Source organism: Cynocephalus volans, chromosome 4 (genome assembly GCF_027409185.1).
Source record: "Cynocephalus volans isolate mCynVol1 chromosome 4, mCynVol1.pri, whole genome shotgun sequence".
Taxonomy (NCBI): domain Eukaryota; kingdom Metazoa; phylum Chordata; class Mammalia; order Dermoptera; family Cynocephalidae; genus Cynocephalus; species Cynocephalus volans.
In genome coordinates, this window is record NC_084463.1 from 14,705,951 (window position 1) to 14,719,328 (window position 13,378).

Sequence of the window (13,378 nt, forward strand, 5' to 3'; positions counted from 1 at the left end):
CAGAAAGCTTGGAAAGGCAAGTTTATCCCAGATGAAACTGTCAGAGAATAGTAAGCAGTAAATAATGCATTATTATAAAGAAGTGAACAGAATGGCTAAGCATTAAGTAGAAACTTAAGTATTTACCTTCATACTTGGTAAGCTGTCATCTCAAGAATTAAATGGTGTACCCTACATTACCCCCTCCCCCACCCCACAGAAATTGACAAATTTAAAAGTGCAGAAAGGTATCCTGTTTTTTTCCTATAATGATGTATAGGATGTTTTGGCTCCTCATATGGAGAGAACAGAGTCATAAATTTGGGAGTTAAGTTTACTTGCTGATCTTGCTTTCTGCCCTATTTACAGAATGAAGAATCCCCATCTAAGGGCCAAACTAGCTGAGGTGTTGGAAGCAGTGATGCCCCATTTGGATCAGACCCCAAATCCCTTGGTATCCAGTGTATTCCATCGGAAACGTGTGTTCTGCAACTTTCCATATGCACCTCAACTTGCAGAAGCTCTAATCAAGGTTTTTGTGGACATTGAGTTTACAGGTAAAGTACTCATGAAGCCAGCTCCAGAAACGAGAAGATGATATCAGTGGAGTTATCATAGCTTGATCAGTAATTGCATGTCAGAGAAATGTCAAGCCATCATTTGTTGAATACCTACTATGTTCCACGCTTGATGCTAACTGCTTTTTAATATTATCCTATTAATTTATCACCATCTAAGTTTTTACTTTATTATCCCCATTTTACGTATGAGGACATGGATGCTCAAAAAAATGAAACTATGTCATACAACTAATAAGTGGTAGAACAAGGTCTGTCTCACCTAAAGTAACCTACATGTTCTTATCAACCTTATTATATTGCTTGATCAAATCACACTCAAACAAATTAGGCTGTCCAATTAAAACCTCAGTCTTTATTTTTCTCTGCCTCACAATTGCAGAATAGTGGATAATGAGACAGTGCACTGATTGAGAGATTCCTTTATCTTAACCAGACTGTCTTAACTCTCTAACAATCTAATTGTTAGATTAAGAATACCAATAAGCAACATGTCCTTTCTCTCTAACCCTGAGCCCCTGTGTTTGATTAAACAGTACCTTGTCTCAACCAATAAACAAGATACATTAAGTAATTGTTTAAGACCCTTTTTAAAGATGTCCTACCATCCAATAATAAATACAACTAACATTTAAAGAGACATTTAACATTTTCCTAGCTCTATCATTTGCTCATCTCTGAGCCTTAGTTTCATCTGTAAAATGAGTTGAAATGATGATTAAGTGAAATAGTGCATGTAAATCTTTATAATACATAAGGAAGGAGTTGCACAATAACTCAGTGCAATCATCTCATTATTGACCATACAGCTAAAGGGTTGTAATGTAGTACAATTTCTGTTTTATTTCTGAGGAAGTAGAAGTTGAAAGTGGAGCCAGAATGAAAACCTAGGTGTTCTAACTCCAAATCCTACATTCTTCCTTTATTATATTACCCAGACTTAGAGCTCTAGTGATACGTTTGCAGTATAAACCTCAGGTTTTTAGCTCCTGACCTGATTTTTCAGAGTAATCAAGAACCAGCTGGCTACACAGTTGGGATATTGGCTATGAAGAATATGGGGATTACTTAGTGTCCCATTCTGCACATGGCTTTCACTGCCACATTGGCCAACCCAGAGGCCTCATTCAGAGTCTGATAAGTACTCCACATTTGGACATGGAAGCATTTGTTTCCCCTGGCTTTTATTTTGCAGCTTGATTCTTGTCCCCCGCTGAGTAAGGTATCCATTACATCTGTCTTTCCTCTGTTCTGTCAGTAAGGAAATGGGCAAACACTTGGCCACAACTCTAGGCCTTTAGAAACTCCCATGGCAGATCTTGCCAGTAGCCTTGACTCATTCAGAATAAAACAAAATGACTACATATAGACATGAGCTCTTACTTCTTCTATAATAGCACCACCTTTGCTGATTTTTTTACTCTTGCCTTACACCAGGAGACCCCCATCAATTTGAACAGAAGTTTAATTACCGCCGTCCCATGTATCCCATCCTAAGATACATGTGGGGAACAGATACCTATCGGGAAAGCATTAAGGTGAGAGAGTATTTGGTGAAAACAGTTGTTTCAGATAAGCCCCAGTGAGCTGTGATTCAGTACTAATATGGTTTTCTCTTGGGTTGGGACTTACAGGATTTGGCTGACTATGCCTCTAAGAATTTAGAAGCTATGAATCCCCCACTTTTCCTCCGCTTTCTTAACCTGCTAATGAATGATGCCATCTTCCTTTTGGATGAAGCCATACAGGTAAAAAAAAAAAAAAAAAAAGATGTAACTGTTCCATACCATCAAGTCATTATCGGTACATACTTTCTACTTTTTAATCATAATAGAGCAATCCTTATGCCCCTATTACCAGTCTTGAACACCAAAAATTCGTGAGTAGTAGTCTTCCTCCAAGCTTGTTATTACAGAACTTTTTAGGTTATTGTTCCATTAGAGACCAAGATCAAGAGTCATTAAAGCCTCATGGGCTAGGATGGATACTGCGGCAGAGTTGAAAAGGTAGTGTGATGAAGCCAAACTAAGGTACGCTGTGAGGAGTAATCAGGCCAGCTCTACAAATGAAATCAGACAGTCTTACCATTGACCAGTGACTTTCAACCTTTTTCCATCCCAAGACGTCAGTAACAGTGGCTTACTAACATAATGATTTTTAACCCTCTGTCCTAGAAGATTCTGATTTTGTACCACTGCTTGGAAAAAATCTCTGGTTTGGGTTTTTTCTTATAAAGACTCCAAGTCATCGGTACTCTTCATCTATGTACTGCCTCCTAAATCCTTAGCTATATTGTGAAAGATGGGTTTCACAAAGTATAAAATGCAGCTGGGTGGCTCTCAGCTCCATCAGTGTATCATTTCCTTAACCATCCCTTATGGAGTTGCTTATGCTCCTTTAAACACTTAGAGGGCCAATAAAGTAAAACTTCCCTTCCCTGTGATCTGTGTAAGATTTATAAGGCAGTGACCCAAAGGGAGATGAAGCAGATAAATTCTGAGGGTAGCCAGTTGGACAGTCATGACCTCCTCCTATTGATTAGCAATCTCCAGAGTAACTTGTATTTGATTTATGAGAAAGATTTGATCTGCTTTTTTCATAATACTACACTTTAAGATTTAAGATAGGTTTTCTTAGAAAATAAGATAGGTTTCTTTTAAACAGACCCTTTTAAGCAAGAGCTGTGTGACGCAAAGAATGAACCAGATGGTATTTTCATAAGACTATAAGTTTAACACATCGTTTGCCACAACAGCAAAGATGATGAGAGGTAGTGTGTTTTAAATAATTATGGTTCTCCTTCCAGACATCTTGCATGTTTGATAGAGCTTTGATATTTGGTAAGCAGTTTTGGGGTTTTGGTTTTGGGGTTTTTTTAAGCTTCAGCCCTACACTGAGAAATAAAGGCTCATGTGTCTTATATGGTCTCTGGTTTTCCCAGCTTAGTTGACTGGATTCTACATGGGACCTCTTAAATATTGTGTCCCTTAAACTGCACTTCTCTGATATATCCCATCTCTGGTTTCTGTAGTATTTGAGCAAGATAAAGATTCAGCAGATTGAGAAGGACCGAGGTGAATGGGATAGTCTAACTCCAGAAGCCCGCCGAGAGAAGGAGGCTGGCCTACAGATGTTTGGACAGCTGGCACGTTTCCATAACATCATGTCCAATGAAACCATTGGTACTCTTTCCTTTCTAACATCAGGTAAGGACATGAAGTACTGCTTTTCCAAAAAGATGTAATGATCAAGGTCTATTTGTTTCACTTGAGGGATCAGCCCAGCTGAAACTAAGAATTCAGCATCTTGTGACAGTAGTATCCACATCTGTAGCTAATCTAAATTGAGATGTGCTGTAAATATAAAATACACACTTCAAGACTTAGCATTAAAAAAAGAATGTAAAATATCTTAGTAGTTTTTATATTCATTACATATTGAAATGATCATTTTTAGTGCCTCAGTTAAATATGATATGACAACCAATGATCACTAGACATTTGAGATAAACCTCTAACATAAAACACAGATAATAGATGAAAAAGTTTTTAAAACTCTTTAAAACCTTTATAGTCTCAGAGGGGTGAGGGAAGATATAGCAGCCACAAAACAAGAACAAAGAAGCAATAAAAAGGATTATTCAAAGAACGAGAGAGCTCTTGGATATTGAAATCATTACTTCAGAATTTTAAATATTCAGTGGAAAGATAGAAGATAAATTCAAGGAACTCTTCCATGAAAGTTGAACAGAAAGAAAAAAAGATGGAAATTAGGAGGGAAAGGATAAGAAAATAAAGGATGTCTCAAAAGAGAAAAATGGAGGGGATAAAATTATCAAAGAAATAATACTAAAAAATTCCCAAAAGACTGAAAATTAGTCTCAAAATTGAGAGGGCTTGCAGATTGCCCTACACAAGAATTTTTTAAAACCCACACTAAAGTACATCATTGTGAAATCTCAGGAAATCATGGTAAAGAGAAGATTCTAAAAGGTCCCAGAAAAGTCAGGTCATGTACCATGGTTTAACTATGAAAATGTTTTTGAACTTTGCAACAGTGACATTTGAAGCTGAGGCAGGCTCATTTTTGAGGGAAAATATTTTTTCAGTCTAGAATCCTATAGCCAGCTAAACTATCAATTCTGTTTGAGGGTAAAATAAGAATATTTTCAGATGTAAAGGCATCAGATGTACTCCTAGTATAACCTTTCTTGAGAAACTGCAAAAAGATATGCTGTCAAAATGAGGGAGTAAATCCAGGAGGAGGAAGGTAGAATCCAACGCAAGAGGAGTTGCAAAGGAGATTCCCAGGATGATGGTAGGAACTTGTGTGATTACTACACAGCAGGCCTGTAGTATAGGCAGTTCAGGTTGGAGTGAAGGATGGAAACTTCCAAAAAGAATGTTTCCAAAAATTAAAGAGGAACTAGAAATGACCATATTGAGGGTTGTATAATTCTGGTGGAAGGTCTGGAAAGGATTTAGTGGTAGGTACTCTGAAAAAAAAAAAAATTGTATTAAAAAGGAACTATATGAAGGTGTTTCAACAAGTTCGTGGAAAAATGGAATTAAAAGATAATGTGAATCTTTCCATGAACTTTTGAAGACCCCTTGTATAATCATTAGGACACCACATGGCTCTGCTATAAATGATATTTACATAATCTTAATGACAAACTCTAAATTAACCAGAAATTTGATTATTTATTGGGGGATTTGTATTTGAGGAGGAGGGACAGGAAGGGAGAGCCGAACTCTTATCTACAGTAGAGTCAATAGATAATGACTAAAATTGAAAAATCAGGAACTAGCAGTACTAAGCAAGTGTTATTGTACTGTACTATCTAGCTTGTTAAATGTGGAATGTATTAGTTTATTGTAAAAAAACTTTTGGAATTCATTCCCCATGACCTAGCAGTTCCTTACAAATTTGTTGTGAAGAAGTAATGAGTCTACAAGATCTGCATACAATAAAGTTCATCAATAAGTGAAATGTTTATAACAGGGAAAAATTGAAAATAGTCAAAATGTCCACTAGTAAAGCAGATTGAATAAATAACTTACAGTGTAATGACAAACTAGAATACTATATAACCATTTAAAATGGTATAAATCATCACTATTCTGTAGAACTTTTTGTGATGGTAGAGATGTTCTATAAATCTGGGCTGTCCAATACTGTACATACTAGCCTTTTTTATTTTATTTAATTTTATACACTCTTTTTTTTTTTTGGTGGCTGGTACAGGGATCTGAACCCTTGACTATTTTATTTAAACTGATAAGAACAGATACTACACTTGATCTTAGCCAAAAGGCCGAGAAGCGATTGACTATTTTATTTAAATAGCCATGTGTGGCCAGTGGCTACCATGTTGAACAGCACAGGGACATATATTTACTAAAATGGTAAGATACTTATGGTAGTTACTGAAAAAAGTCAAGTTATAGAATATATAAAATATAATCTTTTTCTTTTAAAATTATATGTATGTGTGTAAATATGGGCATAAAAGCTACAAGGACATATAGCAAAGTGTTAACAGTTTATCTCTAGGTCAGTGTTTTTTTTTTCTTTTTTTGTTTTTGTTTCTTGCTCATTTGTATTTTCTGCAGTGAAAATGTATTACTTATGTAATAAAAACAGTATTCCCCAGAGGTCTCCATGTAAATGACACATAGGAAGTAAAAAAATTCCTAATGGATTGAGTTTTCAGAGACTTTGGCTTTTTTTCCAGAGATCAAATCACTGTTTGTGCATCCCTTCCTGGCTGAGCGCATCATCTCCATGCTGAACTACTTCCTGCAGCACCTTGTTGGCCCCAAGATGGGTGCCTTAAAAGTCAAGGACTTCAGTGAATTTGACTTCAAACCCCAGCAGCTCGTATCGGATATCTGCACTATCTACTTAAATCTTGGGTACCTGAGATTGGAATTGGGCAAGCCAGAGGGGATGCTAATGTTTTGGTTTGGGGTTTTGATAGTGGAATGACTTGTTGGTAATTGTGTGGAAATAGAAAAGAAATGGTTCATTCCTAGTTGTTTGATGAAGGAATCTTCTTTAGTTTTAAATAAAGAGATTTTGTGTGACCCATGGGACATCATTTAGGATTTCCAACATTATGCCTTGATCTGTGTAAAGATAAACTTTACTGGTTGTATCATTGTTTGACACTACCATCTTATAAGGCCATAGGATACTCAACAGATATCCTTCCTAGAAAATTAGAAGAAGTCTTTCTGTATCAAAAGAACGGGTTGCTATCTGTTATATCTCCCATTGACCTACTCTCTGATGCTCAGTTTCTTTCCGGTGCTTACCTTCCAGGGATGAAGAGAATTTCTGTGCCACTGTGCCCAAGGATGGACGTTCCTACTCCCCAACTCTCTTTGCCCAGACAGTCCGAGTCCTGAAGAAAATAAATAAGCCTGGAAACATGATTGTAGCTTTCAGCAACTTGGCAGAGAGAATCAAGGTGAGGAAAAGAAGAATGTGTTTGCTAACACATTTAATAAAAATCACATTGTCGACTCAGCTGTGCTGCTTTTTACCACATTTCAGGGAGAAAAAGAGCATTGCCTTGAGAAAATATAAACAGATGATTCTTCCTGGTCAGTCAATAACTAAAACTACCATATTCTTATTAATATTACTGTTCAACATGAGCATGAGAACAGAAATTTAAGAAGCTTCTATTAGAAGAGAAGAATGTAGACATTTATGTAGGCTTCTTTTATGAAAACTTATATGCACAGTGTTACCAATACATTTTGAAAATTTAGGCTGGTAATGCAGAGGAACTTTATAGAATAAAATTCAAGATGACTAGTTATCAGTCACAGATTTTTACTGATTTTTCTTTGTTCTCTATATATGTAGTAGATAGTTGGCTTATATTGGAATATGCACACCTTTTAAAGATTAAAATACTATATTGTGTTCAGCTAGTACTTTTGGTTGGACTCTGACAGAACTCCATTAGCAGTTATGAAGAAGGAACATCATGGCACAGAAGTGTAATAGAAAACCTTCCTTATTGATAGCAGTCTTCCCTTCATTAAGTTTCTTTTTAACTGAGTTGGGTTTCATTTTTGCCTAGTGCTTAGGCAGATGGATCCCTGAAAAACTAGAGTTGTGAAGGAGTCAAATGTTCAAGCCATTTTTAAATTCTTATAGCTGTTTGTACCAAAAGCAGACACTGCCTTTCATACATAGTCTGCATGAGTGATTCTGTAATTATGTGAATAACAGTCCTCCCAGCCCTATCCCCTTTGGAATTGTGGCATTTACAACAGCCCACTGACCAGAAAGATGTTGTACATGATGTGTTTCTTTTTCCGCTAACATTTAAATCCATATTCAGTCATGACTACCAGCAGCTGAGCCAACTTGAAGTTTCAGAGTTGGGGCTCAGTGCAAAACTTGTTCCTAAAATATCTAAACTGGCTTGTTCTGGAGAAACTAAAGCTATTATTTGTCATTATCACTGACAAGAATTAATAATGACCAAGATTAAGGTATAGGCATTGAGCATTCTGAATTCTGCTGCACTGTGAATTCACTTAACTACCAGGTGTTGTGTGGTCAGTCTCTTGCAGATCTCCAACAACAGGAAGAGGAGACCTATGCAGATGCCTGTGATGAGTTCCTGGATCCCATCATGAGCACACTGATGTCTGACCCTGTGGTGCTGCCATCTTCCAGAGTCACTGTGGATAGGTCCACCATTGCCAGACATTTACTCAGGTATGCCAGTCCCAAAAAGCAGCTTAAGAGTACAGATGTATGTTAGTTTGCCATCATGTTTTTCTCCCAAATAACCTAATGCAGTAGTATGCACCCAGTAGGTGCTTCATATTGTTGATTTATTGCTGTGTTTGGGAGGCATTTTGATATCACTTGAATGTTAAAAATTTAAACATTCAAAACAAGACATCCTGTTGAGAATGTTTACCACTTCCTTTCTTAAGAAAATAATTTCTGTCAACATATGTTATAAAATATGTCAACATGGAGTATAAGTTGACCTGAAATTGTTTTAATTTTATTTTAGTTGTAAAAACATTAAAAACAACATTTATTTTCTAATTCAGGTTTTACACTGTATTTACCATATGGGTTAAATCACGTTCTGTTGCTGCTATTGTTCTCAGCCATGGTAACCATTAATTTTCCCCAGGCTGCCTGCTCTATGGACAGTCTGCTTCCTGATATCTGCAGAAAAGACAGGAATGAAGTAATGCATGGTAGCTTATTAGACAGTTAAGCCTCCCCTTAACTTTTTAAGTTCAGCATTAGGTAAAAATTGTATCAAGAGACCCAGCCTATTTAAAATTCAGCCTATTTAAAACCCAAATTTAAGGAAATTTTTAAATATTGAAAAAATGAATTTTCTACTTCATGGTATTTGATATGAAGCATTCACTATATGCATGATGCTGTGCTAGGTGGTATGCCTTTTCCAGTGTGTCAATGAAAATTTATATTTTATAGTGGCTCAGAATACAGAGAGAAAATATATCAGCTCTTAAAAATATGTCATGAACCTTTTTACCTGTCAGAAAATCATAATCTGCATTTACTTGCATAGCAGTCAGCTAACTAAATCAAATGTCTGTCTACAACAATGCTTTATCCTCTAACATCTTATACCGTTTCAAGAATCTGTCACTAAAACTACAAATAGTTCTTTAACATGAGTGTATGGGGTCTGCCTTAGAGAAATCTTAGGTTGGTGACAGAAGGATAGCAGTTTTTAAGACACTGGAATCAAGTATCATCTGAACAGCAGTGTTGAGATAAAGTTTGCTAAGCTAAAAAAAACTGCCGAATACTTCTTTTTCTCATCTCATTCTTTCTGTCCTACAAGTCAGCATCTGACCCAAAGTTATAATGCACTCTAGCTTGTCTCAGTCAACGTGAGATGCCTAGGTGTTCTATTTTTTACTTAGGATGTTAGAACTTATGGAAATAACCCATTTCCCTTTCTCTCTTTGTCCCAGTGACCAAACAGATCCCTTTAACCGTAGTCCCCTCACCATGGACCAGATCCGGCCAAATACAGAACTAAAAGAAAAAATCCAACGGTGGCTGGCAGAGAGGAAACAGCAGCAAAAGGAGCAACTTGAATAAATACTGTGAACTAAACCAGTGAACCAAAAACAAACCCCAGAGTGTAGATAAACAATTTTGTGATTTCTTTCTTTCTGATCCTTTTTTTTTTTTTTTTTTTTCTTTTACTAAATTAGAGAATTGCTCTTGCTCAAATTATGGTAATTAAGATTCCTAAGACCTTGACAACGCTCCCCTAGCTTGCAGGAAATTATACTCATTATAACATCACCAAGTTTAGAAATCATTGTTAATTTTCACCCTTTGTTCTCTCTTCCTGTTCTTTCTTCTTCCTTTTTCTACTTTAAATTGTATTCCTATAACTTCCTGCCACCTTATTATTTCTCTTCCAAGTACTGCTCAAACATTTTTGGTGAGGACTGCTTTTCAGTATACAATGTCATGTATTTCAGTGACAGCTGATATCATCAGAAAATCCTCTGTTATCCTGTGTATTACTAGTCCTCATGATCTGGACTTAAGCCCTTCTCCTTGTTACAGCTCTGTAATGACACAGAATAACTTTTCACATAAAAGCAGATACCTTGATGTTTATTTAGATTTTTGAATAAGGTGATAGATGTGATTTTTAAAAAAGGAATCTTATGCACCTTCTATTGGTAGCTCTTAATTTTTCATTATCTTGTAACTCAAAGTTACCATCACAGCCAAACACTCTCCCATGGTGTTGTCACCACTGAAAATTTAGCTCTACAGTCTTTTTATGAGGATTGGTAGGACAAACTTGAAGTTTTGACACTTTGTTCAAAAAATTCTAGGGTGAGAATAGATAGGAGGCTGTCGAGCCCTTCTCTTATGAAAATCTGTTGCTACAAGGACTAGGCCTGAGTAGAAGAATTAGGCAGCAAATATTGTAACCATGAAAAATATTTTAAGACACTAATTTCGACAGTATATCTCTGTATACACACACACACATACCATGTGCTTTTTTATATTGGTCTAGCGTAAACTGAGTACCACTTTATATTGTCTCTTCCACTATATATAGTGTGTGGTCATGTTTACTAACGTACTCATTCTAGACAAATAAAATTCTGAAACTATAAAATATATATAGTTAATGTTTGTTCAGGCTTGTGATCTGACTTTGAAGACCTGCTTCTAACTCAGCCTTAGGTTATCAATTAATAAAGTAGGAATTTGAGCACAATCTTGTCCACAAGCCACTTTAAACATCCACTTAATCCTGTGTAGTTGGTAGGTGGATGGACCCCACTTTTACAAGTTGAGCGGAGCTTCTTACTCAGTTGTGCTGCTTAACATACTAGGTGAGGTACATTCCCCTACAAACTATCTTTATATCACTGTCCATCTAAGCCCAGAGATATAAGTGACAAGAAAGTGATATGATCTAGAAGTAGGACTTATTGCTTCCTCTAGCAGTTATCATTGTTAACCATGGCCTCTTTCAAATAAGATGGTAGTTTTACAGTATTCCAACACAAGTTGCTATAAGCAGTCCTTGATGTGTTTTTGATGATATCAGCTGGAGAACCTCAAATCAGAGAGGGCCTCCCACCTTAGATGTAAAGTAGGTGTTGCCTATTGCTGTGCTTATAAATGAAAAAGGAAGTCTAGGAAACTTCTGCAAATTCCAGAATGTAAGATTAATTCAGTGCACTCCCTGGGCCTTTAAGGCATGGGTTGACAGGATTTATTTTCTTAAAATGAGTTTCATTTCATATTTATTATCCTTTCCCTTTCTGAGAATGAACTGTGTATAAAATAAGCTTCTACCTACCTGCAATTATCTCCCAAACCCAATTTTGTAGGATGTTTTCATTTTAAAAAGAAGTGGAGGAAAAAACAGTTTTGCAGGAGAAAATTAAAGGAAATGGCACAAAACCTCAGAAGGCAGCTGTTCCCAGCAGCTTTCTATTTAACAACCTCTATACTGCCGTTAGTGTCTGTATCTGTGTTCTACTTCTGATTTAGCCTTCAGATTGTAAGCCTTTTCTGGCAAGCTTTTTTTTTTTTTTTTTTTTTTTTAATTCTTTTCCTGAAATTTTTTATGGATGGCTATGGCACCATTAATGCTACTGAATATCTTTAAATCCATCACAAAGGCAAGTGCGTAGTGTAAGACCACTATTGGTAAGGAAACCAAGTGTCCTCTGTGCCTTTTTTCTTTCTGTGAAGTAATTTAAGGACATCCAAAAAATGAGACTTTGAAAAATAAGAGGTATTTTCTCTGGAACGCAGAAGGAGCTCCAAATCTATTAAAGCAGACTTTCTGACGTATCTGGTGTTATGTGTTGGCTTTGCTAGACTACGATAGGAAAATGAAGACTCTTTAACCAGCTCTGGTATTGCTCATAACTTACCAAGAGGATAATACTAAACTTGGAAAATTATTTAAGTAGGTTTTATCAACCGGTCTAAGGTTTTTTGTTGTTTTTTTTTAATATAGTTTTTAGTGGATATATGAAAACTGAAGGAAACTTTAAAGGTTTTTTAATGGTGCAGGTGAAGGTATCAGTTGCTATTTGGTATCATGCTCTACAAAGGCTTCATTACTTTATTTGAGGCTGGTTGCTAAGTAGCTATTGCACAGAGCATAAGTCTACTGGATGCCTTTACAAGCCAGAGGCTGATGCTGCTTTGTTGATGTCATGAAGTCATGTGAGGAAATAATGCACATGCTCTAACTGCTAAACAGGAAAAGAACCTAGAAACAAAATGAAGAACAAATCAACAAAAAAGTTGATTGAAGTAAAGCTTGATCAACATAACTGTATTTTGAAACATTCCAAGAAGGCTCCTTCTTGTCAAACTTGCCTGGGGGTGTTTTTTCAAAACATGTATTTAATAAATGAACACCTGACTTAACGACCTTTGTTATCACTTTATTACAGTACTAAAAGCTAGTGACACATTCAGTAATCCCTCTAAAACTTTTAGGTAAGTAGTATCAAAGGTGTGTGACCTGGTTGGCCTAACCTGTCTTACCAGGCCTCCAGAGGGGATGCTGGGGTTACTCTCAGAAAATGGATCTCAGGGCATGTTTTTTCCTAATGAGCTCCCTTTTGGCTTCGTTTTTCTTCCTTACCTGGCCTAAACCACAGGTCTTTTAATTATTTGCTGTCAGTGGTCCCTTTTCTTTCCCGTTGTTTCTATACCCCTGCCATTCACGACGTCAGCCTAGATTAACCTAGCCATTCCCCTCCATTCCCATATCCAAGATACAGGATTTTAAAAACAAAACAAACAAAATTCAGAGTGGCGCAACCACAAACTTGTCTCTAACATCGCCCAACCCTTCTGTGTGTCCTTAACTTCAACAGCTATTCCAAATTTTAACCTCTTTCCTCAAATTCTCTCCCACCTTCCCATTTACTCTTCACAGTTAGGTGACCTTGCCTTCTACTTCACTGGGAAGATAAAGACAAAAGAGTCTCCAGTTTCAAACTTCTTTTCCATCACCTTATCTGTGGAAAAAGGTCCACAGCATTCACAGGCTAATTTCTCCACCTTCTTTCTTGCCTCATCAGGGCTCTTGTCAATCCCTCTTGTCTTCTCTCTTCATTTTCTCCCTTGAGTTCCACATCCCCCTTTGGTTTTCTGACTTGTATTCTTTTACAGCCATATTTCTTCATCCGTTCATTCTGGCTTCTATCCTAATATTTTGAAACTGCTCTAGTTAATGTCAAAGATTTCCATATTGCTAAATTAACTTTTCCATGCTT

General features: G+C 36.5%; 1 protein-coding gene and 1 non-coding gene across 2 annotated transcripts in view; one reads left to right on the forward strand and one right to left on the reverse strand.

Annotated features, from left to right (window-relative positions):
- Positions 1-12,521, forward strand: part of UBE4A (ubiquitination factor E4A) — a 29,792-nt gene extending 17,271 nt beyond the window's left edge. The window contains exons 13-20 of the mRNA XM_063093918.1: positions 349-536; positions 1,995-2,095; positions 2,192-2,305; positions 3,589-3,763; positions 6,295-6,475; positions 6,885-7,032; positions 8,146-8,303; positions 9,560-12,521. Coding sequence (XP_062949988.1) covers positions 349-536; positions 1,995-2,095; positions 2,192-2,305; positions 3,589-3,763; positions 6,295-6,475; positions 6,885-7,032; positions 8,146-8,303; positions 9,560-9,689 — 1,195 coding nt within the window. The 3' untranslated portion in view covers positions 9,690-12,521. The remainder of the gene's footprint in view (positions 1-348; positions 537-1,994; positions 2,096-2,191; positions 2,306-3,588; positions 3,764-6,294; positions 6,476-6,884; positions 7,033-8,145; positions 8,304-9,559) is intronic.
- On the reverse strand, positions 5,696-5,886 carry LOC134377500 (U2 spliceosomal RNA). The gene has a single exon (XR_010023532.1). It is a non-coding gene; the product is annotated as a U2 spliceosomal RNA (small nuclear RNA).
- Positions 12,522-13,378: the final 857 nt, after the last annotated feature.